This window comes from Melanotaenia boesemani, chromosome 23 (assembly GCF_017639745.1).
Source record: "Melanotaenia boesemani isolate fMelBoe1 chromosome 23, fMelBoe1.pri, whole genome shotgun sequence".
Taxonomy (NCBI): domain Eukaryota; kingdom Metazoa; phylum Chordata; class Actinopteri; order Atheriniformes; family Melanotaeniidae; genus Melanotaenia; species Melanotaenia boesemani.
The window spans coordinates 10,760,395-10,786,630 of NC_055704.1; the positions used below are offsets into that span (position 1 = coordinate 10,760,395).

Below are 26,236 nucleotides of genomic sequence, written 5' to 3' on the forward strand. Positions count from 1 at the left end.
GTGGATTAAATTTTGAACTCTGGAAAGGTGTAGAGTGTTTTATTCATCAGCTCTGTCAGATGTTTGCATCACCTGTCAAATGCCGATGCTGTATTTCAATCACACCGCCTACATCTTTGTGTGTACAAAGACCTCAGAAGTCAGGGCTCTATGACATCAGTAGCAGCATTGTTTTATGATCCTCGAGGGTCCCAAATGTTATTTCCTTGTCCTGTATTAACACGTTGCCTTTCATCACACACACTCATCTTCTGATGGAAAACAAAAAGAGAGAAAAGACAAACACTGTCGCAGCCGAGGGAAAGCTTCGGTTCCAAGGAAATGTGTTGCTCAATATGGGATGCTTTGTGTGTGTGTGCGTGTCTTGAGCTGAGCCAGAGGTCGGTATGCTGCATCCAGAGGAGATGCGGGTGCAAAGATGGGGTTAGGGGGTGGGGGTCCCATTTGGGCAGGATTCTTTTTTTTTTTTTTTTTTTGGTTCAGAGAACAGACCATGGTTTCCTGGAACAATGCAACTGATGAGAGTCTCGCCAAGGAAAATAAGACTCTGACATCACGGGTTCTTAAAGCGCACAGCTGAGCCAACACTCTCCCGCTATAATCAGGCCTCAGTGAATTTCCACTGTCGACTGAAACTGAGAAAGAAGGAGAATCTCCAAATCCCATGGCTTAGACTTCTTCTATTTTTTCTTTTTAAAAAAAACACACTTTAATCTAGCTGCAAATATTCTTGTGGTAGCATGGTGCACTTGCTGGACTCCTGTCTCTCTCCCATTTCACATCTGGCCTTGGTTCAGGATGACAGTAATGTAACACAGGACTTCTTCTTCCACTCACCACTTTCCAAGACTGGATGGCATCAGGACATGAGAATTTTTGGGGGATTTTCAGTATTAAAGACTACAAATGCTGAGCTGACAAATGTAAGAGTGTGTACTACTGGAAAAGAAATGAATGGCTTGAGACTGATGAGGCCTTACGAAGTCTTTTTCTGTAAAACAAGCAGAATAAGTAGTAAAATTGGTGAGTGTAGTAAAACAGACCACAAGGTCATTCAAAAGACAATTGTGTGCTTTAGATGAGGAGTTGAAGAGTGTGGAGAGATTTTATTTCAGAGCTCAGTCCAAAATCTGTGTCCTCAGATGCACTGTATCCCAGAGTGCATGTAGATCAATGGGAAGGGATTGTACTTTTTCCAGAACCATCCTGGCTCCTGAGTTTATTCAAACATCTCTGTGTTGCACTCTTTCAAGTCACAAGTTAATCCAAAATTAGAATTTAAGACAACAAACGTGTTTTGTTTTCATATTTTCAGAATAATTACTGCATCGTACTAAACATCTATTCACATAAATAATTGGCTTACTCTAAATGTTATGACTTGGATATTCGCCACTACCCGAGCCTTTCTGCACACAACCTTTCCAATTTATTTGAACTCTACATCTTGCAAGCTTGCATCCTGCAATCGGATCATTAGGGCAAGATAATTGATTCTGTAGTACCAAGCGCAGAGAGAGATGAAATAACATCCAGGATGGCCGCGATGACCTGGAGCCCACCAGCCTTCCTGCTGATTCACATTTTGATCTTTGTTGTCTGCTGAGAATCAGCCAGAGAGACAATTTATCAAGGTTTTATCGTTGCCCTGTATGCATACTGAAAAAGTGCTGACATTGAGTGAGCTGGAGCTCAGCGCTGTCACCGAGAGCATCTGCCAAAGAGCTGAACATGCAGCTTAGGCCTCAAGGAGAACCACACCCCTCTGTGTTTGCTTTGGCAGACCCCGCCACCTCTTAGGAAGTATCACTTTGTCATTCACTACAACAAGTGTACTCTGCTTTATACTTCACAGTGTACAAAGCTTAAGCTTGAGTTAAATCTGTCTTAAAGGATTTAAGAGGGACAATATTTTACTTTGTAATTATTTGCAATTTATGTGTCTGAATCCACAGAGTCCCTCATAAAAAACATATTTTCATATTCTTTCCCATGTGCATGCTATATGAAATAACTCTCCAGACATTTCTGTGATGTTGACAAGTGGTTTATTCAGCAGGAATGGTGAACAGTTTGTCAGTATAATTTTTCTTCAGAAGGCAATCAAGCACCATGAACAACAGTGCTGTAATCAAACAATTTCTTGAACAGTGAGCTTCAGGAAATGATATTTTCTTGTTAATCACCTCAGGGGATCATGAATAACTCATGCTCTTCCATGTTATATGCTTTATTGATTATTTTATACATCTGACAAACTAAAATGTTTGAATGATTCATATATCAAAGAATCTGAAATTTGTTTCTGTGGCTTTCTGCATCTCTTCTTAAAATATACCAGATACATTGAATGACGTCTATCTACTTTATTTTCATGATTACACAAGCTGTTTTTCAGGAACTGTAGATGTAGTGAAGTTGAGACGTGATGATTCATCCTCATCAAAAAGTCTTTGGTTTGAACTCTATATCTGAAGAGGACCAGAGTATTTCTCCAACCAGCTAATTGTTTATTTCAGCCACACCTCCACTCCCCCCCTGCCCCAAATTGTTAGCTATAGACTAAAAGAATATGCTACATTCCCAATTGAAACCTTGTTATAGAAATAATAATAATAATAATAAAAAAAAAGAAAATCCCAAAACTAAGAAATAAAACCACTTTTAAATAACTTTGTTAAAGTTCATGAGCAAAGACCACACCATCAACAAGATGCACACAAGTGTTTATTGAATGTCATATGGACGATGTTGGTAATAGTTGCTGATCCTGGGCTTGCATAGCCCTGAATTACAGAAAAAGAGAGCGAGTGAACAAGCGGAAGTGGATAGGGTGGGGGGATGGGAAATAAAAACAGGTGTGCTGGGCAGGTGGGTATTAATCAACATGTTACAGGGAGTGTTGGAGGTGTGGTCCTGCTCCCAAGCACCAGTTAAAAAAAAAAATCTTTAATTATAATTTGGAGATTTGCTAGCACATGTTTTGGACAAAATAAATTGAAATCCTGGCTTACTCTACAGCGAGACCATGTAACTTTTGTAAAATGAAACTTAAAATCAAAAATTGAATTCATAAGCAACAAAATGCACTCTTCTTAAGTTTTTTGTAAGTAGCGCCTCATATTGTTTATGACAGTGTAATATACTTGTGAATAAATTGTCACAAAGTTGTGCAAAGATAGTAAGCCGGAAAAACAAAAGAACTTTATATGTATATATATACCTGGAATAATTCATTTCGACGCTGTCACCTCATGCTCATGAGTTAATTACTCTGTTATCTTGAGATAATAGAGCTTGTGTTTTATGTGATAAGATAAATTTTCTAATCAGCGGTTATCACCTAAGCTAATTGTTGCAATTGGCTAGATGCTGTAACAGTAAGTTGATGTGTTATTCTGTTCCTGACAATAGACTGTCTGAAGTTTAAACAAAGTTTTCTCATAATTTTTAAAAATAATTGTTATTTTGAGAAAGGATCAATTATTTCATTATCATGAGATTACAAGGGCTATCTCAAGATGGTAACTCATTAAACTGAAATATGAATGTTCAAATATGAGCACAGCTGCCCTCGGCTTCCGTAGGAAGGTAGATTTTTAATTAAAGCCATATTTTCCTAACCTTAATTGAAGTTTAGTTGCTAAATGATGGCTTTAACCTACTAAGGTGGTTTTGTCGTTTAACTTAACTAGAAAGTAAGAGAAAAAGTGAAGTGCTGAAATTATGAAATTAACTGTAAAACGTGGTTTTAAAATTTCACTTTCTGACTATTTCACAGGCTACAATGAGGGTTCTTTGAGTAGAACCAGTGGTGATTATAGTGGCTGCTGTTATAATCTTAGATTGGGATGATCAACACCACTTTCATTTTTGTGTGTTAAATATGAAGCAACTGTATGTAATTGGTTAGCTTAGCTTAGCACAGAGAAACAACAAAAAGCCAGTTTGGTTTAGCCCAAAAGATGCTAACATACACTTTGAAGTTAATCTAGGAAATATATGAAAATGTCAGTGTCTTATCACAGGTTCAGTTTTTGTGTTAATCTCTGATATTTGAAGCTGCTATTTGGTGGACAATGCTAAACTTGGCTAAAACTATGCTAATGTTTTTTTCCGTTTTTAGCTGAGCTAAGCCAAGCTAAGCTAGCTAGCTATCAAACATAGGAGTGGTTTTGATATCATGTTTCTCGGAGCAAAAATGGGAATAGGTTTATTTCTAAACATCTGCCTGCATTTAACCACCTCTATTAACTGGGGAGGAGTAAATAATAGTTTTGGCTGTGTCATAGTTTCAGAAGTTGGCAGTATTGACATGGCTGTAATAATCAGCAGAATACCATGTGGTTGCTTTTCTAGAAGGTGATTTTGAATTATTATTTACTATATCGTTTTTATAAAGAAAATGTTTTTTAATGTCCCATTAGGAACCCCTTACTAGAAAATACAATAAGGTTGGGTAAAAAATAAGGACTATGGAATGAAACAAAGCTATTGTAATGTGTTACAGATAAGCCCAATTTTGAATGTGTATGAGTATCCTGGTCTGCAAAAGTTGCACAGTCCCGCTTAGAGTTATTTTAATATTCAGTACTTTGGCTTCCAGAGAGGCATTTATACACACACGGAAACACACACTCCTCCGGACAGACAAAAGCACACCATGACTTTCAACAATCTCAATACAATTGGAAGAATTACAGTTCACAGTACTTTTATCAAGTTATTTGGCATAAGGGATTTATATTGAGAAAATAATTTAAAAACAGTAGAAAAAATAGCATTTTGCCTTCTTGGGACCACAACATTGTATAATCTTTTCCTGTTTTTTTTTTATTTTTTTATTTTGATTCTCCATGCATTCACAGATTTCACACAGATACATTTACTCGCTTACACTACTACCTTATTGAAACAGCTTACAAATAAAAACACTATTAAAGTGGTGGCCACAAGGCTGTGCAAAAGGGAAGACCTCCAATGTAAGCCCTGCCATCTGTCTGACTTAGCCATCTCTTGCAAGTAACAAACTATAAAATAGCACCATTATACAGTGGATAGGATTCTTACTACAGTTTGTTATATGAAACCATCATGTACAATGATTGATATTAATGCATAGGATAACATAATGGGATTATTGTTTGATTATACACAGAAGAGGCAGAGCAAGAGATGAGCTGTCTTGGGCGTTTTCACTGAGGCTCAAGCAAAGTGCAGTTACTGTCCATCCTCATGCAAGGACTTCTCAGAACTTGCTTTTTTTTTTTTCTTTTTTGTCCTTTTTTTTCTTTTTGTGTGTGTGTACTTGACCCTTGCTCATGTTTGCACAGTTCTTATTTACGCTGTGGGTGCTTTGCATGTGTATTTGTGTATTAGTGTGTCCGGTATCTCACATGTCCAGGTAGACTTGTCATGTTGGTTGGTAAATATTTAGGTAACTATTTAGTTTTCGTGTTTCTTTGGTGGACTTTGTGATGGATGCTGTTTTTTTTTACATTATCACTTCAGGCTATGTGGTCCAGGTGACATCTGGAGTTGCTTGGTTTCCCTAAACTTAAAAAATATGCCAGGACATAAATCATTAAACTTCTCATCATGTGGCCATTGTTACAGCCTCTCTGGTGTATTTGTCCACATCTCCAAAACAAGCACTATCACAATCTGTGGTTAGAAACCTTGAGATGGCCATGTATGCCTTACCTTTGTTGTAGAACAGCATTGAGCTGTCAGACTGGAAACCCTAACCCATGAGTAGTAAAATGTGTAACCACTAACCAAGTATGATTGCCTACCCTAGGAAAAAGGACAAGAATTAGAAAAACCAAACATTGTAAACCTAACTATTTCTATTGATTTCAACTTTAATATTTTAACTCTTAACCATTCCCAAATGAGTATAAAGTAAAAAAGTTAAAAAGATAGTGGAAAATTTTGTGTTGGATAGATTTAAAACATGGTTTTCCACCTTCAGAATTAGCTAAGTAGCACTTTTGACCAAATCTCCTGCTTTCTTATTAACAGATGTGTTAAAATTCAACAGTACTGAAGGTGTACATAGTCGTTTAGCAAGACATTAAAAGTTTATGTGATGGATGTTGCGTGAAGTTGAGTGTTAGCATCATCCAAACAGTGAGGCATTAAATGTCCATGTCATCATGTAGCAAGATGTAAGATACATCGTTGTATCACTGTACAATATTTGAAGTTATCATAAATCTGAAATGTTTTATGCACTGTAGATCAGCATAATCTCTGTCGTGGGATTATGTTGTGTCTTTTGCTGTGTATTGTTGGATTTGGGAAAGTTTTATTCCAAGATCTGGATAAGTTGTTTTAGAACACTGCAACTAAACTTCAATAGCTTGTGCTGAACCTTGAACATAAGCTTTCATCCAACCTGAAATGCTGACGATAATCAGATCTGGCAAGGGTGGTGACATGTGAACCGGACACAGACACAGACAACAAACATTTTGCCTGATTGTCGCTGTTTGATTATTCCACATATTTATGCCAAATGGACTTTGAATCAGTTGAATGACCCATTTCTGACAACAAAATAAGCACTATGCTCTGTCATGCCAAAAAAAAAATATAGTAATAATAAGTTTATTGTCTGATTGTTATCATTAATTTTCTGTTTTTGAAAAAAGAGAAAGCCACAGTTTTGTTTTCTAATACCTATTTTACTCAACCCCCTTTTCAAAATTCTATCAAATTATTCTTCATCAGGTGTTTAACTGGGATTTGGGAGGATTGCAGACTCATTCCTTGGGTTCTCAACACTTCCTGGGGCTTAGGAAGGATTAGGATTGGTCTCAAACCCTTTGCTGACTCCACTTAGTATGTATTTGAACTGGGCTCAAGGTAAAATTAACCACAACATTATTAAAGTCTGACGATAAACTACAAAGTCTTTATCCTGACAATAAACTTTATATATATATATATATATATATATATATATATATAATCAAAGTATCCACAGTAATGCATGGTGCATAAAAACAAACTCTGAAGGTAAAATATCAGCTTTGAACAGGGGTGATAAATGCTAAATGTGACTGGTGTCAAAAGGAGTGAATGCATTCACTCTCAGATTTACCTCCTCCACAAAGTTCAGGAGACAAGATGGACCACTCATTTCCAACCATAGCCTGTGTTCTCTGATTGGCTGAAGCCCAGATATGAGTCCACCTTTCCTGGATTCAGGGGAATTTGCTCACACATGGAGGTATAATAAGCTCTTGTTCGTGTCTCAGCAGCTAAACTAGTCTGTTACATTGCGTTAACATAGAATTCCTCCCGATATGGAATGGTGCAGTGTATAAAATGATCACAATACCCCTCTTTAAACCCATAAACACCACTTAGCTCTTAATTTTCAATCATTTTAAAGAGCTTTTCAGGCCATTGTTAGCATCCTCTTTGTTTTGTTTTACAGTGAACCATTCCACAGGGGTACCGGGTAAGGCCACTACCCTCTTACTTTCCAAGTCACTGGGCATTTGTCCATTCGCTCCATTTCTACATTCTGTAATTTCTGCCCCCAGTGCTGCCTCGACTAGAGTTTTTCTGATGCACCTCCTGCAACAAAACAGAAACACATTTTCAGACATATGCAGAGAAACACAAGAGCATACCCAATTTGTATTTGGCAGGTGTCACTTAGGAGGTAGTCCCCCTGTGTCCTTGGACCTCAAACTTGCACAAAGAGCAAACACCAAATTCTGAGTCAAACTGGCCAAATGTTTCATCAGTGGTGGTTAAAAGTCAGATCTGTTAACGGTAGTCTTCAAAGGACTTCAAAACAGTTGTGAGTTGTGATTGGCCATCAGGTCAACAAAACACCCATTCAAATATTCAAGGGATTGTGCACTGTGAATTTGTCATCAAAAGTCACTGTTAAAGACCAGGTCTACTATAATTTGCTGCAAAATAATATTATATTGTCAATGGCATCATGTATACCTGCAAAACAATGGAAATGAACATGGACATGTTTTTGGGCTTCTAAAAACAACATCGCCCATCAAGTTAGGCCTTATTTGTCAGCTTTGTACTCCTTCAAATTCTACTTCTTACGTAAATTATTTGAAATCTGAAGGTAGCTGCTTTGGCATGAATGCAATATTTGAACCTTTAGCTAACATTTGGTTTATGCTTTGTGAGTCCCTCATCAACAAGCGTTTCTTATGTCAACTTGGGGAGTCTGGCTTTGCAAAACCACGTGGATTTCTTTCTCCAGCTATGTTAAAAATATTACTTGCATGATTCATTTTACTGTGGTACTTGTTATTTAAACAACACCACAACTTCCACCTTTCCAACTTTTTTACTTTTTCATTTTTGGCTTTTCAAACTGACATTGAGGTTTACCTTTGAATTTGTGATGTATGTGGCTCAAAGACATCTAACAGCCTAACGTAAATCCAAAAGACTGTTGAGAAAAATGTTTTATTTCCCATTTTAAATAATTTGTACAATCTCTAATACTAAAATTCACACCCATCAGTCACAAGCTGCAGGTTTTCTTTGCTGTGCCAAAGCAGGGGCTATATAATGATGTTTGGCACCATAATGTTAGCAGTGGACTTTTCGAGTTCAGTGGGTTTAAGACACTGAATCTTTGGATTTTTGCGACAGTTTGGAATATTTGTTGTGTTTTTCAAGGTGTTTGAGTTTTTTCTGAGAACGGATGGAGGTAATTGCTGTTTAGTACAGTTAAGCACATGCCAAAAAAACATCCATATGAAAGCCAGAACACAATGTTCCCAGCAAATATTGTTTTCCAAATAGATGACTAATGTGTCTCATTTCACCTGCCAGTGGTTTCAGTGTTGTGCCTGGACAGTGTACCTTTCCCAACACAAAATGAGGACATTTTAAATCTAAATGACAGCACCACGTATCAGTGATGTGGAGACCAATGCAGACTTCACTAAAGATGATAACCATGTGTTATCCCCAGACCTTGCATGTGTCAGTCTGTCATAGAGAAAAGTCTGAATTTTTAGACATAATGTTCAGCAGCAGAGTGGAGATTCTACCTGGGGAGCATGAGCAGCCCTGTGTCTACCACAAAAACCACTTTGCTCCTTCTGCTGCTAATGGTTTTCTTTTTTGAGAAAAGACTTAAAAAGTCAACTCCTTTCCTGCACATTGGCTGGTTGGGAATAAAATAGAGCCCAAATTTAGGCATAGGTCTGGTCTTTTATATATAAAAATAAAATAAAATATGTTAAAGAAATGACTGAGAAAATTATTAAGACAACATAAGGGCTTGTTTGCATACCTTGAAGGAAGAATGACTTTGTCCAGGTAAAGGTCTCTGTGGAAGAAAAATTAAACCATTTAAGTTGGATAGATTAATTACATCTGAGATGCAATAAAGTGCTTATTACTTGAAACTACCAACTCCTTTGGGTCACTGTTAATTTGGAAAGTGCACTTAATGAGATTATGTCATCATGTTTACTACTTTCATTAGCCAGTTAAAATAGCTTAGCACAAAGACTGGAATAATGGAAAACTGCTAGTTCAGCTCTTGTTAGGGAGCGTTCATGAAGAAAATAAAACTAAAGACAAAATATCTTGGTACATATCAAAGTAACAAAACTGTACTACACTGTACCCAGTACTAACACTCCTGATTTTATCTTTTATATTGCTTCAGTTAAATCTGTCAAAATAGAAAACATAAAATCTTTGTTTTTGTTTGAGACTGTTTCTTGGCCAGGCATCTTTAGGCAAAAGCTTTTCCAGTCTGGAGCCTTTATGCTCAGCTAACAAACTGTCAGTCAGTTCGACATTCACAGGAAAATGTGTGCCAAAGCACTGACATGGACCATTATAACGAGAATCTGTATCTTTTCCTTTTTACTAAACCAATCTCATCCTGTATTATCTGTTTGGTGCTGTGCTCACCTTCTTGTTTTTTGTCTTGTCTTGCTGCTGTGCTGTCCTGCGCTCTGTACCCTTGTCCACTTTGTGTCCAGGGGTACTAACCTTAGGCGCTCTCGGCATGTCTGTGTGGCGCTGAGTGCGCGGAGAGCGAGCTGCCTTGCCAGGCTTGGCAGGTGCACAGTACATCTCCAGGCGCCGCAGCTCACAGCTTTGGAAGCAGCACTCATCCACAATGCCGCGTGACCGCCTTGCATTGGGGCCATAACCTGTTGGTTTACCTGTTACAGAAAAACAGCAGAAGATTTAAAACAATTAGAAACTAGTCACCACTGCTGCTCTACAAGTGACCGTTAGTAACAGCCCTCTCTACTAGTCGGATTCTGTTGGTTATATAAAATGACAATGTGTTACTCGTGAAGAATGAATGAAGATGGCACACTGCACAAATGAAAAATGGTTCAGGCTTGACAAAACAAAACAAAACAAAACAAAACAAAACAAAACAAAACAAAACAAAACAAAACAAAACAAAACAAAACAAAACAAAACAGGATGAATATGAATGTATCCCAATGGAGTGATGCTCAAATTTCTCAACCCTAATAAAGTGAAGCAGTTTTAGTACAAACAGTCCAGACGAGGTCTCAAAATTGGCCATTTTGGCACCACAAATTCTACTTTGATTTGAAATTTAACATATAATTTAAATGGTAAATTTACCCTTGTCCCTGTAAACTGCATTTGAACTTTGCAGCTATAGCAGAACAGTTAATTCAGCTTCTATAAATCAGATTCTTTCTCATCTCCAGTGCTTTATATTTGTAGCTAAATTTATCAAACACATTGTGGCAAGCAGCCAAACGTCATGCTCGTGGTAAAGCACCGGTCACGAGTCTGATTTTCCTGATATATGAACACTCTTAATGACATTGATTTCTTCCATGTAAATTTTACAGTGTATCATGTTGCACACTGTGGACCCATTTTGGCAGCTGTTTCACTGTAAAAAAAAAAAATTAAAACCGTGGTAGTCCCCCAAACCTTGAGTTTATCCTGCTCAGCCATTTTGGCTTGTTATCTTATACACAGAGGACCATCCGGTGAGGCCAAACCGCAAGTCCTCCGAGCAGGAACCACCTGCAGAAACAGCCAGGCAGGCTATGAGGCTCTTTGCCTCCATTGACTATGCCCTGCTGTTCATTCACAATTTCATTTGGCAGAATCACTCTGAAAGGTGCTGTGGAAATGTTCATGTCAAAATTTATTTCAAGGTGTGCTTTTTGACTCCATGACCACATTAAGCTGCAGTGACGCCAGTACTCACTTCCTCTTTTAACTCCCTTGCCCCCCACCCTCTTTGGTGGCTTTTAGAAAACCCAGACTCTCCATTTACAATTCCCTGCTCACCTTGAACAATATAGCCCTGATGGGCTTTTCCCTGTTACCAAATGAAATAATAATAATTTAATATGGCATTTACAAGGAGGAAATGCCTTTCCCTCTCAGAGTTAATAGCGTTTGGCTCAGAAGGCTGCCAGTGCTGACAAAGTGCATCAGCTTCTGCTTTCTGTCTGCTTTGTCCTGACAATGTTGTTTTGGACAGAGAGCAGCTTTCATTCAGAAGGCGTCCTTCTCCTCCGACCCCCACACACAAAGCAGTGTGGACGTTTGTGGAGGTGTGAATGAAAGGGAGGAGATAGAGAAGGCGACAAGGAGGCTTTCAGATTGCACATCAGGTAGAATGATGCTAAAAATACATGACAGACCTGCATTATTTAGGGAGCAGAAAAACTGGGTTTGTCCAGATCCCAAATTTCTAAAGCAACATCCAGACAGAACAGAAGTAGCTTAATTTAGATTATGTTTAATTTAAAATGCATATCTTTTTAGATGTTTTATATGCAGGCGTTTTTAGCAAACAGAAGGTGTGCATTAGTGGGACCAACCTTGGCTTTTATATTAGCATCTGATGTCAAGACATTTGGAAAGGGAGAACTATGACATTGAGGCCTGGTTGGTGATTATATAATGGCTGCTGAAAGCCAAAAGTGGAGCCATCCCTTGTTGCCTAGCCTATTTTCCAGTCCCTCCCAATAAAGCTTTATAAATTAACATCCGCTGCCTCTCTGAAAATAGTTTGCCACCCCGCTGGACAAACAGCTGGAAGGGAGAGCGAAATCAGCTGGCACCGGTTGTAACATGTAAGATAATCAGCTCGGGCAGATCGGGGAAAAACATGCATATAATAATCAGGTCTAAAAGCTTTGGTTTTAAAGCTTCAGTGCCACATATAATTGCTGTAATCCCTCAAACAAAGAGTTGTCTTCAGTGACTGTTGTTAAACAAATGAGAATTATTGCAGCAGAAATCTATGCCTCTGCCAACCATTTCATTTAAGGCTTACGTCCAGCTCCCCTTCTGTTACTGAGTTCTGGCATTTAATGCCCAGAAAAGTATTTCTGCAGAACATTATGACCTGACCTCTAAGCTTTTGTGACTACAATGTCATCACATCCTTTTATCTTAATAAATATCATGGTTTTACTTGATCACAATCAGCTTTGATCAAAGTCTATAGAGGTTAACCTTGAATCCAAGACAATCTGTGAGCAAAATTTCAATCAATTCCCTTGAGGCATTTATGAGAGAGCACCTTTACAAAACTGAACAGCAGAGAAACAAATTTAGGTTCAAAGAGATGCACTATGTGTTCCTCGTTAAAAATGAGTCCAGTGTCTATGGGTCAAACAAATCCATTTTGACAAAAATGACATTTTTTCTATTCAAATGAATCAACTCAGGATATTTACTCAGGTAAATGTTGGGGGAAAAAAAATAAGGTGTAAACTAGCTCAAAAGAGGGCCACAAACAGAGTGTGAGCATAATAAGGTTAAGCAATTCTTTTCTTTGAGGAATTTATGATGTCTGAATCCAAGTGTGGGAAGGGGACATCTTTATATTTCCATGTTTAAACTAAAAGAAAAAAGCATCTGCTAAATGCTGTAGAATAAACTAGAAATATCGGTGGTATTGGCTCATTAAGTTCATTTCAAAGTAAACAAGAAAAATCTTTTGAGTATCACCACCCAAAGAAAGAAAATATACGCTACACCAGAAGCTCAGCTTTCTATTAATCTACAACGTTGTGAACATATAGATCAGAACTGGATTCCCAACATAACTCTGCTCGCTTTGCGATCAGTTGTATCTGTTTTGACTGCACAGTGACTTCAGCAGTTGTCTTTGTTGAATAGACGTGCTACAAACTTTTAGGATGTCGATTGAAGTGACTTCCATGTTTCTAAAAGAGTCCACAAGGCTTAAATTTCTCTTTGCTCCAAGTCTTTGAATTCCCCTCTGCTGATACACCATCTGTGCAAAACCATATACATTGTAAGATTAATGGACATGAGCCATTGGTCGGTGGACTCCTGTTCGGGGCATTTGGGTTAGCAGTTTGGAAGGCACTATCATAGGCTTTTGACACCTGAAGTCATAAACCAAGGGTAGACTGGGCTTCAGGCACACAATGGTCACTATTTGAAACAAACTTCTTTTATCAGTCTTAGGAATCCGCCCCCTCTGACAGTTATTAGATGGTAGGCAGGTTAAAGGCACCTCCCTGTTGGCTTAATTTATCAGATAGGAAGCTATGTCCATCTTTTATACATGATTTATATAAGCAAAGTTTATTTGCATTGCAATCACATCAACAATCCGTGCATGAGAAGAAGGAACTGGAAGCTGCTTGGTGAGCGGTATGTACCTTAGTCCTATTCTTGTTATGCATCAAGACATAGTGTTCTCACTTTTGGCTAGTTTACGCAGCTTCTTCAGTTGACGTCCAAAACTGTCTATGTGAAACCATAAAGTTGCTTTTAAGAACGGTCCTTTGGGATAAAGTTTTCCTGTAAATGATTCACAGTTAACAATAATTTCGCATCTGTCTCTACCTTTCCTATGAGATATTAGTTTTAATACGTGTTTCTTCTGATACCAATGCTCATACATCTTTGGTTTGGCATTGGACTGGTTCAGCATGCATAGTGTTCCTTCCTGTAAGGAGCAGCATTGGAGAGAGATGGTTGGATCCCTAGTCCAGAGTGGCACAGAAAGCATCTGAGTTTTACAGCTTGGTTACGGTCAATTAAAAACAGTGAATTCTTGGAGCCGATTCACTACTCTTCCTGCAAAGTGTCAGGTGGTTTACAGCTGGATGGGGACTATAAAAGCAGCACAAAGTATTGAAAACTTTATGATTGGTACCTCAAAAAGTTTACAGCATAGTGAGAAGTGTTTCTGTGCTGTGGCCATCAAACCATATCCATCTTCTAAAACTGAAGGAGTTGGAACATCTTTCGGAAATGATCCGGAACGATTCTAAGATAGTTGAAATTCAACTAGGCATGGAATATATTGGAGATATCTTAAGAATAATTCATTATCTCTCTTTGTAATCAGTGACAAAGAATTTATTTGATATTAGGGGAGTTTAACAATTCTTTTGCATGCTTACAAGCTTCTTGCATGTCCTCACTGAGATCTTTGATCCCTCCTCTTTTGCAATAATCACTGTAATTCAGGTAGGAAGACTTCATCACCAAAGCTCTGGTCTTTAGATCCCTTTCACATATTCTCAGGATAAAAGTCTGACCTCTGGCTATAATCTATAATAATGATTCTTGTCTTTTTGGAAAGTGTAGTTTTAAAAGAAAACATGTAATAGGTATGTTTTTCACATGTCCAAATCACATAAATGTTGATAATTCTGAGATGTGTTGGCTGTTTAGAATAGCTGAGCTTCCACCTGACCTTACTAACAGAGATGCATTAATTTTAAAGCATTTTCAGCCTAATCATAAATATTTTTCTAACTCTAACCATATTTTGTAACATCTAGACATACCTGTGTACACTAATGCCCACTCTAATCATTAGCTTGACCTCTCCAATTTGTTGCATGGGTCTTGATTCCTTGTTGTGTTGCTCAACACTTGGCAGGATGGCATAATCCCATCCTCCACCCTTCTTCATATTTTTTAAAATTGACCAAATCAGGTGATGGTCATGAAGTCACACGAACAAAGATGGACATTGCAGCTATGTCATCACATAAGCTGCATTCCCATACAGATGAAAATTAACATGAAACATCGTGTTAAAAAGTTTAAGTTTATACAGCAAAACGTCAATGTTTCGTGATGTGGACAGTCTGATGTTTTTCTTCAGAATATTATTGAAATCTTCTTTTTCATGGTCCAAACTTTACCCCCATGGCAGTTCTAATTAATCCAGGCAATTCTGATACCAATGTCAAGCCACTAAAAAAACATTGGGCCTTGCAGCAAGACAATGAACTGAGAAACAGTTAATAAGGAGTAATATCAACAGTTGGAGTGGTCCAGCCAGAGAGGGATGTCAAAAAAGCCAAGAGCCAAGAGGCCCAAGCAAGCTTTTCATGACATGATGATCACCACAGAAGAAGATGGGTCAAAAACATCAGTGGAAACATAAACAATTAAAATAACTATTTGGTTGCTGGAAGAGCTACTAAAGGCTTCCCTAAGACCGTAATTATTTATACATAGTCTCGCCATCTTTTGTCACATTTACCATTTTTAAATCAGGGTAAACCTCTTGATCAAATAGAGAATTTGTTTTTATCAATAATTTGGTATAGGTATGGGTTATTTGTATGGATAACTGTATTACATATTTTTAAGTAGGACTAGAACAAGCATTTTAGCTATTATTGACAGGAAATGTTGGCACCATAAAATGATACTTCTAATGATGCTTCATTTTATGTTCATGTTTTTAAGCTACTTCTCGAGCTGATTAGTCTGATCCCCATTCTTTAAAACTTACTTCTAGTCTGTCATCCTTCCTACAAATTGACTTTTATGCAATCCACCTCCTCCCAATCATCATGTTTTTTCAAAACCCAGAGGACCCTCATCAGAAGTCTTTACCACCTTTGTAATATCTTCATCAAGCACCAGTGTCTAGACTACAGGGAGGTCCCATTCTACCCCCTTCATTCATTCTTGACACTGCTTTACTGAAATTATATATCAGTCTAATCGCCAAACAAAATAGTTTTAAATGTATGCACATCATATCTTCTTGCTTTCTTTATTTACCAGTGGAAATGCATGTTGACAACAATGCCATCAAGTCTTAGTTGTAAAGATCAATTACTTGATTGTTAAGGAACTAATAAATCCTGCACATCAGTGCAGTGCTCATTTTTAGAATATTTCTCCAACTTTCACCTTGGATTCAAAATATCTGTTTAGAAAGGAGGCTGGATTGACTTGCTTGGAGTCTATTTTTGTGGAAAAAGTTGGTCTTCTGCTGCAACTGACAAGTAAATGATTAAAGACAGAAAGAAATTAATGACATAAAAGGGTAGAATTAACAACCTTAGTGACATCTACCTTACCAGATAGATCCTTGTTTGTCTGCATTATGTGATTGGATTAAACTGATAAAGAGTTTCTAAAAGGTAAAGTGCTGCTGAGTCCCTGTGGGTCTTCAAATCCCTCCAGTCTCAGCTTCACCTAATGTACAGGTCTAAATCTGGAGGCAGCCTGCCTGTCCTTTTCATGAGATGCCTCTTTGTTCCGTGGAGCACTAATTCACGGAGGGGTCTTAGATTTTTCGTTCAGGTTCTGATAGGAAAAAGGACACCTTTTTCGTGGAGATGGAAAGGACACAGGAGGTCTTTCTTGAGATCCTTCCGCTGTGTGTTGGAGCCCAGTGTACAACCAGGGGAGGGAGGGGAGGGGTGTCCTTATCATCCTGTAATCCACATAATCCCCTGCTGCTGAGGGACAAGGCCTTGCCATGTGTGTGTTTGTGTGAAAGCGTGTGAGCGTGCATGAGTGTGACGTGCTGTTTACACATTCTACTTCTCTCTAGCTCAAGTAGCTCTGAGCAGAATTGACAGGGACAAATACTGAAGAGGTAAAAATAATTTTCTCCCTTTTTCTTTCCATCTTCAGATCAGCTGTTTTGTAGCTCAAAGTAACTACTGCAGAATGACAATCTTTCATATTGGTTCTTTTTATTAATTAGCTGTTGGTCAATTATTTAATTTTATTGTAACTTCTGAGAGACTTTGTACATCATTCACTTAGAGGAAATAAAAGCATGTAGATGAATGACTAAATATTTCATGCATGACCTAAACGTGACTGAAGACACAGAGCTACTTAATGCTTACAGTTAAGTGAAAAAGAAACTTACAACAGATCTGATTCATGGAATAAACGTTACAGGAAATCATCCTGCAGTCCTGCCTGCTAAAGCATTGCAACTGAGAATTGAAGATTTCTAGGTCAGGCTAATAATTGGAAAAACTGACTACAGTTGTGGTTTTTTTTTCTGTTTGACAGACCACAGTTTGTTTAATTACCCTTACAAAAAAGAATTTCCACCAGCTGCCGTTTAGCCTTTCTGCCAGGAGTAAGAAATCTGCAGTCTTGAATTGCAAGTGTGCTACCTTACTGGTTGCATGCTTAAGGTGGATTTGCAAAAGCACTGTGAACACAGAAAGGCCACTGTTGTTGCAACACTGTCTCTAGACACATTATCAATCAGAGGGCTGCCAAGTTCAACACTACCAGACTGCAGGAGTAGAGTTCAGGGAAAGGAGCATGGTTCCTATGGCCAAGCCGAATCCTATAGAAGACAGGACCCCGATGGATCCTCCAGATATTTTATGCAGCCAAACAAGAAAAGAAGAAGGGGAAAAAAAAGAAAATGGTATGATGGTGAAAATATGAGAATGCGGGAGAAACTGAGGAAGACAGTAAGCAGCATATTTTCCAAGGTTCAGTACCCCAATGCTCAAACCTCATCATCTTTTAAGAAAAAGGATGGAGTGTTTGTAAAATACACCTCTTTTTCAGAAAATGGAGCATTGATAGATGGATGCTGTGTCATTCAGTGACAGCTCTGCGTAAAATGCGGGAAAAATAAATACATTCTCCCCACCACAAAACGGTCTGGTCCTGTTTAAGAAGTATAGTCTACATCAGGATTCATGAATTGCACTGGCCCCTATTCAAGATTTTCTCATAAGATAAATATAAAAAGTCCTACAAGGCAGCCTGTTAGAAGCATTTCTTCAACTGTAGTAAAACTTCACTATCAATACCCAACACATTACCACATCATCCAATCAAGGGACACTCTCATACCCTGTTAAAACCATAAATATTTCAACAAGTTTAAGCTTTGCCAGGAGACACCTATTGGAACCATTTTCTAAATAAACAGTGTATAAAACATAAGCTCAACCAGGGACTGACCTGTTTAGTCCAAGTCCAACGTAGTGGCTAATGGCAACGTACAAATTAGGTTTAGCAGAAATTTTGTGCTTAAATTTACTAAAATGTTACATTTGCTGATACAGATCACAGTTTTAGTCACATGGTTTCTTAACTTTAATGCTCATATATAAAAGAAAAAGACATGTAGCAAAGGCAATCCATACACCAAAACCTCTGAACAAGCAGAAAACTGGCATTTGATTAGGCTGTCATGAAACCCTGAAGTGTAAGTAGGTGTTGCCAGTAGCATCTGGACAAACGAGAGTTGCAGCTTTGCAGTAGCTTGGTGGATCTCCAAGAGCTGTCTGGCAAACACAGACTGATGCACAAAAAGTGGATGGGTCATGGAAAAGCTACTTGAAGTAGGGTAATGCCAAGTAGCAGTAGCAAGATGCATGTTGATATTACTACCATATAGCCCACAACTGACACATCTGTTTTAAAAAGTGATTACATTTAAAGATATTCTGGCCAATAAGCTTTGCACTAGCATACCATTATGTTCTCAGTAGCAACTGTCAGGACTGGCATGACATTAAAAACTTACCCAATAAAAATCTGGCTCAAACCTACACTAAGTTTTTCATAAATAAGATGGGACTACAAAGGGACCATGCAGAATAAAGGTAGGAATGGTGATAAATAGGTCACCAAAACAGGCATTAATTCTGTCATGTCTACATCATTTAAGCTTTAAATGCCCTAAAATGAAACATGAAATAGTTGGCATCCAGAGAAGAGTGTTGAAAAATAATGTGACATAACTTGCTGCATATTATCATGTTCTGTTTAGGGAGACTAGCCCAACATAGATATAAGTTGTCCCAGCATGAACCTACAGTTTATGTACTTTTCCATTTACCACAACCATAATCGTTCCCAAAATATAACCAGATGTTTTTTGGTTTTTTTTGCCTGAACTTGCCATAATTTTTCTCCAAAGCTTAACATACTATATTACTATATTCTTTGCTGTAATTTCGAGATATTATAGAAACTATGAATTTTGAATCAACTAAAGAAGAATATAATGGGTTCAATGGGATGCAACTGAATACTTTCCTTTCCATCTAAATCTACAAGACCTATTGTCATATTTTATAGGAACAAGGTCAAAACACACATCCCCGCAGTCTCGTGGAATTAGTGAATGAGCTTGAAGTACTTAGCAGTGTTTCCAGTTTCAAAGAGTTACAAAATCCCCATCAGGAGGCAGGAGGGTTGGTAGTGGAATAGCATGCATGACAGTTTTCTTCAAAACTGGAGTTCAGCCTCCATATTCATGCTTTGTTTTTCACTTGGTTTTAACTTTTGCTTTTATTTATTTTTTAACTCCAAAACATTACTTGACTTTACAAACTAAGGTTTAGAAAAACATTATGGCTGCTATCTAAACAAGATTTTCTTGCAAAGGCTAACACATGCTAAAATACTAGTTTGAAAGTTCCCTACATCATCATGTACAGCCATTTTACCAGGATTCCGGGACTTGGTAGAGCAGAAGGTAGCGTTCTAGCAACAGATTTCAAGAAACCTGAAAAGTATCATGAAACAGTACATTTCTACATTCTTTTGTGAAATGTTGAAATTGGCACAAAGTTTAGTGTCTAAAGCCTCGTTTCCACCAACGGGTGCGGGTTGGAACGGTTAGGGTGCGGATCTGGTTTGTAAACTGTAACTCCGTTGCGTTTCCACAGCCATTCGTAACCTTACCTGAGAGGCGGACTATCAGCCAGATAGTGATAGATTCCTCGGCTACGTAATAATGACACCATTGCAGCGCCTTCCTTAAAGTAGAACCAAAACAGACTCAGAAACAAAAGAGGAGAATAGCACTCATCCAACAGTTCTTTCTTCTTGGTGGTGCTTCGTTACGCCATTTTAAACAGAGATTTAATCAACAAAAATAAAATATGTTGCTCAGGTCGCATGTGAAGTAACGTTTTTTCTCAACCAATCAATGGATTGCAGTGTGTCAAGCTTCACCTTTTAAGGTCAGGTCGGTTAGATTGGTACCCCAACGAAAGGGTAACAAAAAAGTAGGACGAGTCAGATATTATGGTACCCATCCCAGTTTTCGCATGTGGAAACACCTAAAAACTGCATCCCGCCCCCGTTGGTGGAAACGGGGCTTAAATCCAACCACTGAATTCGATCAAACAGGAAGTGAAACTTAAAATAAACAATGAATTTAAAAATATATATTCCCAAACTATTCATAAACAGTTTAATGTTTAGGCATCTTGTGACTTTGCTCTTCTTCACCTCCAGTGAGGGTATTGTTGATTGTTCATAAACACTTCAGGAATCTATTGTTGATGTCGGCTGCTGTGAAAAGACGCCTTGTACATACAGTATCTTTGACAGGCATCAACATTTGATGCCTAGGTGTGCGAATTGATTAGTAAAAGTAGCAACTGATACTTTTACAATCTGCAGATAGCTGTGTTAGCTTCCCTCTAATATCAACATCAAATTATATGTTTTATTTTACTTTTTAGTTACACTGGTCCAACACTTTTGCTCAAACTGAAAAAATGACTAAATGGACAGTCAAACTTTTTGTACTGCTAATCTCGGTCTCCAAAGGATGAGTCCTAATAACTTTTACACCATGTTATCTATTGCTAAACATCTAAAATGAAGATTGAATGAATTGAATGTCATTGCGTCGTGATTAATTGCTTGCAGATCCCATACATTTTTTAATCTGAGCAAGGACATCAGCCGCAGCTGTACTTTTATTTAGTGCAAATCAAGAAATGTTAGCATGCTAGAACGCTAAATTGAAGTTTAACATGATAGAGGACATCAACATATTGCTGCTAGTAGGTTTGTTTACTCAACTGTTATTTTCATACCAGTAAATACATTTTTTTCTACTGTGTTTTGGGCCATAAGGGACTTTTGATTTCCATGACAAAATTAGCTACCACTGCTATATTATTCTGTCGTGCTGAGACTGAGACCTAAGATTGGCCCTTTCTTGCCTCAATCTTCTATTAGTCACTGGGTTTTTGAAAGGGTGTATTTTCAAATCCTTCCAGGTTCAGGCGAAGGTGAAAGCAATTAGCTACTGGGGGAAAAAGAAAAAGACAGAAAATGCATTGTGTTGATCTGAAATCTGATATCTTTTCTTTTTTAAACTGGCTGCTGACTAATTTTACCCCATGTGGAAATACTTTCATAACCAAACCATTTATAATTTAAAAACTGCATGAGTCAGAATGACTATCAGGTGTTGGAGATTTTTTTTTTTCTTTTTGGTAGGGATAGGACTTTCACTGAAGATATTTAGGCCAAATTGGTTAAATGCTTGCTAAATAAATTTGAAATGTCTGCTCACAACCTTAAGCTCTGCAGATGCTGGTGTCTAACACATAGATTGAGACAATTCTGAGAAACTGTCTACTGGCCTAACATTGCATCTAAGTAAGCATATATCCAGTTGTAGCAGACTGTGCTGCTCTGGGCTGTGTTTTATCTTAAAGGGAACATTTTGAGATTTAAATCCTGTTTTCTTTTGGGTAGTTTTTCCTTTTGTGGTGGAAAAAAAACAACAAATAAACAAAAACAACTTTAATGCAACATTTAGTTTCCCTCCTTTTTCTGACAGTTATTCAGCCAAATTCCACTTAAAGCTCTTTCTGTGAGGGTAAACTTGTGATTCGCTACCAACAATTGATAATTAACGTTATTCCATATTTAATCTAACTTTCCCTGTTCAGCCAAAACAGTGTGAGAAGAGCATTAAAACAAATGGACATGGATAAATCTAAACATAATACATCGGAAGAGGAATGAATGAAGAGACATTAATGCAGGGAAAGTCAAGACAAGATGCCAAACTGGTTGCTGTTTTATTTATGAGCCCTCTGGAGGTGGAGAGCTCTGGGACACATGGAGCCAAACCTTATGAATAAATAAAAAGGTGCACTTACTGAAATAAAAGCCTCTTTCCCCACAGACAAACTGCAGCGTGTCGACCAGCTCCGCCCCGCACAGGGTCTCAAGGCCCGCCCCTGTTGCCGTCGGAGTCAGGGTGAGGACGCACAGCAGTAGTGAAAGGGTGTGGCTACAGGAGATACAGCACATCGCACCCTGCACGCACGGAGAGAGGGAGAACTTTAACATGTTTACTGCCGGGCACAGAGCATCACCAGACATGGGTTTTATTTGATTAACGAAAGTTGCTCAAACAGGGGGTTGAAACCTATTAGTTGGCGTTGCTTTTGTAGGGCATTCACACTTCTAAAAGGAAAGAAACATAACGTTGCAGGGTTTTGGAGATGTGGAGGAAAATGCATTAAATCCAAACTTTTACTTTGTGCCAAAATCACTCATACAGGAGCCTGACCAACCCTGATGCTCCTGTGCGCAACCGAGCAGAGCGCGGATTGAAAACACACTTTCCCCTTCTTATCATCATCATCAGCAAGTTAACTACAATCCATATTATTCAACACCATTCATCCATCATTTATATCATTAGTAATCACTTCAGCGGTTCTCTTGCGCCAAAGGCTGTCAGCGCATTATTACGCACAAAAAGTACTTCAGAATTCAGAAATAAAAAGATGGAAAAATAGAGACAAATCTGCCAGTGGTTCTTTCCTATCCAAAACTGTGAGATGGAAAAGGGCTCTCCCGCCAAAGCCTGCGGAGGAAGCTGACTGGGCCAAATGTTCACAATAAAGAGAATAAATATAGGACATTATTCATCCACATCTCAAGCGTACAGCCCCGACAACCTGGATCATTTCACGTTAAGCCCTCTTCTCTCTTAACCCCACTGCATCAGGTTAGATATTCAGCACTTAATAATGCAGACTCAGTAGTAATTACTCTGAAAGAGCAAAGCTGCATTAGAGCTTTCTGGTGAAAAAGGAGCGCAGGGCGCACAGAGGCGGTGAGGATGAAAACCCCATTTATCACTGCACCATTCCAACAAAGACCTCAAAAGAGAAAAGAAAAGTCAATTTAATTAAAAAACAATCTGTTATGGGATCATGAAAGAAAAGGAAATCAACGAGATATGAGGAGAAATTTAAACTAAATGAAGAACACAAATAAGCATAAATCAACATTTATCAGTTAACTGTAAAAAATAACTAAGCAGCATAAATCTCCTTTGAATGTTTCGGGTTAAACTCAGTAAGGATGCTCAGTGCAAATTGTTGAGCAAGTGAAGAACCAAGGTGATAATCTATAGTGTCAAAGAAATCAGGTAAGTTACCTTGAAGACATCACATAAATGCCACTGAGAGGAATGAGCGCTAGACATCCCCACGGGTCTCCACAACACAAAGCCCGGCGAAAATGAACTTGTTTGAAGTCATTAAAAACGGGGAGAAAGAGGATGAGATGCGGGCAATGTCACATCTCAATATTCCGACTTTGTTCCATTGCGCAGGCTCGTTTTGGAGAAGTGAGATTTAGCGAACAGGAGACGGATTTAGAGAGAAAATCCCTCACATTTATCTACATTACACAGACATTTTCAACAGGAAACAGCTGGGGCAGCATTTGCCTCCTACTCGTCCTAAGTTATTCATTAAGGATTTTGGGCACATAGTCAAATAACGTCATTTCTTTTTTTTCTTTTTTTCCCCTCCCTCCCTCTCTGAACGGGATTGAATTTTGATTTCTCTCAGACTTGGTTAGTAGTTCACATCAAGATAGAAAAAAGCGGTGCTGCCCCACCAGCAGCAGCTCACACAACACAATTTTATCCCCTGAAAACCCATAAGTGAGAAGTTAAAGAGAAGCTGGAGGTTACAATATGACTCCCGAGTTTGCGTAATTTGGCGCCGCGTAATTCGACAGCGAGAATATCCAAAGTCTGATCTAATTAACGTTAAACTAAATCATTAAAAACACTTTTCCACTTAGTCACCACAGTGCCTCTAGCTTGAATACCCAATAAAAAGCAAAATGGGAAGAGCTTAATACATGTGAGATTGAGAAATAATGGAAAAATTAGGCATTTTTATTGCAACAAAGAGCAAAGAGCATAAGTGAAATCCTATTTCTAAACTTTATGCCACTGTGCAGGGATTTGCTGCTTTTCTGCACACTGCTGATGTAAATGACTGTAGAAATCCTGCCTTTTTTTTCATTTTCAGTCAAGTTAAATGGTCTACAAACATCTGATGCTTCTAAGAAATAAAAAACAAGATGCAGTGTATACAAAAGGTTTTTTTTTTTATCTAATTTGAGCCATCTGGTTGTGGCAACGTTCTGCTTTATGTTGAACAAATTATAGCACCTTGAAAAGGACCACCTGCTGTCATCTTGTTAAAGTAAGGTGCCCACTGTATCACAGAAAAGGAAAACACACACACACAGATAGAGAGAGAGAGAGAGAGAGAGAGAGAGAGAGAGAGAGAGAAGCTTCACACAAGAGGAGGGCTTAAAGGGAGCTGTTTTCACCAGGAATGGGATATCAACACTGATCCAGTCACTAAACATGAGATCAGTGCTGTGACCCAATCATAAAACAGGACACCGGCTTGCGTCCCAGCATGCACGGTCAGCATTTGTGAGCGCGTCACAAGCATGGTGGGATCCAAAAGGAGACCAAGACTAAAGACACGCAACATGTTAGGTTTGATGTGGGAGGTGGGGGGCATGATCAAATGTCCTTGAACAACAAGCAACTTGGATCAGGCCTTATCATATGTCCATATAATACACTTTCATTCACTGATTGGTTGAAGGAAACAACTTGTAGAGATTTAGATATATAAAAAGCACTTGTAGGAATTAAGAAAACATTAAAGTTCAATATACCCATCACACTCAAGGAATATTGAAGTTATGACCTCCGCCTCATCAAAAGAAATCTTTCAGTGAAGTACACCTTGGAAAGATGTTCCAGGTGCAGCTCATATACTCTCAGAAAAAAGTAACAAATTGTACCTGTAGGGGTACAAGGGACACTGGGATGGTACCTTCAAAAGATTTTGCTGTCCTACCCTCCACCATGGGTATTTATTTGTACTCTTGTAGTTTGTACTTTATAAAGACCAATATTGTACCTCTGAGAGTCATCTTGTATCATAACAATACTGGTCTGTACAACAGAAATATCTTTGAGTGTAATACCTCAGTGACAATCCTTTGTACCCCTAAAGTAGAGGTGTCCATTTCCGGTCCTTGAGGGCCACAGTCCTGCAGGTTTTAGATGTCTCCCTGATCCAACACATCTGATTCAAATTAAATGGCTCTCCTCAACAAGTTGTTGTCAAGTTCTGCCCAAACATGTTGACCCACCAAATCCTGCAGGACAGTGCAACTGGAGCATACCTCCAGAAATTAGGAGGGTTGCATTGAGCAATATAGCCACACAAACCACCAAAATCTGCTGCACTGCCTCTTTTTATGATGAACATTTTCATCGTCTTCTCCATTGTCACCATGTTTCAGACTTCAGAGGTGAACTCTGATGTCTGCAGTTCCCTTTAGTGGATGTATGGCTTAGCAGCCATGCCAGCGTGAAGGACGCATAGGAATATGTAACGTTTGACAATATTTGCCACTGTCGTACCTATTTACATACATAGTTTTGTTAGCTTTAGCAGACATTTAGTACAAGGTGTGATATCCTTTTTTCCTTTTTGTATTCATTCATATTTTTGAGCAAAGTCCTCCTCAAGTTTATCAAGGTCTGGTTTAATGTGTAAAAGAGTTTACTCTCTTCTTCTTTAGAATGTAGCTAAACATGAACAATAATAAAAAAAAAAAAAAAAAACTGTTTAAAGTTGGGAGCTTTGATTTGAGCTTTGCTGCTGTTGTGTAAAAACCTTATTTTAAACTCTTCTTATTTGACATTTTGGAAGTAATTTCCAGTTCTTACATACAAGAAATCAATTTTTAGCATCACAAAATTCTCATTTTCAGATTACCAGTGCTTTCAGTAACACATCTGCATTCAAAATTTCTGCTTCTTCCTTTAAAACTTAAAATTTAAATCCTGACTGTAGAT

General features: G+C 38.2%; 1 protein-coding gene and 1 long non-coding RNA gene across 2 annotated transcripts; one reads left to right on the forward strand and one right to left on the reverse strand.

The window, feature by feature from the left end:
- The first annotated feature begins 3,349 nt into the window (after positions 1–3,349).
- On the forward strand, positions 3,350–6,187 carry LOC121635022. Its single transcript, XR_006009340.1, has 3 exons — positions 3,350–3,435; positions 3,706–3,710; positions 6,176–6,187. It is a non-coding gene; the product is annotated as an uncharacterized LOC121635022 (long non-coding RNA).
- On the reverse strand, positions 4,818–23,752 carry igf1 (insulin-like growth factor 1). The gene is made up of 5 exons (XM_041978031.1): positions 23,486–23,752; positions 22,191–22,350; positions 9,931–10,187; positions 9,299–9,334; positions 4,818–7,590 (listed from the first exon to the last, which is right to left on the reverse strand). The coding sequence occupies exons 1-5, from the start codon at positions 23,531–23,533 to the stop codon at positions 7,531–7,533; spliced, it is 561 nt and encodes a 186-aa protein (XP_041833965.1). The 5' UTR covers positions 23,534–23,752; the 3' UTR covers positions 4,818–7,530.
- Between the last annotated feature and the right edge of the window lie 2,484 nt (positions 23,753–26,236).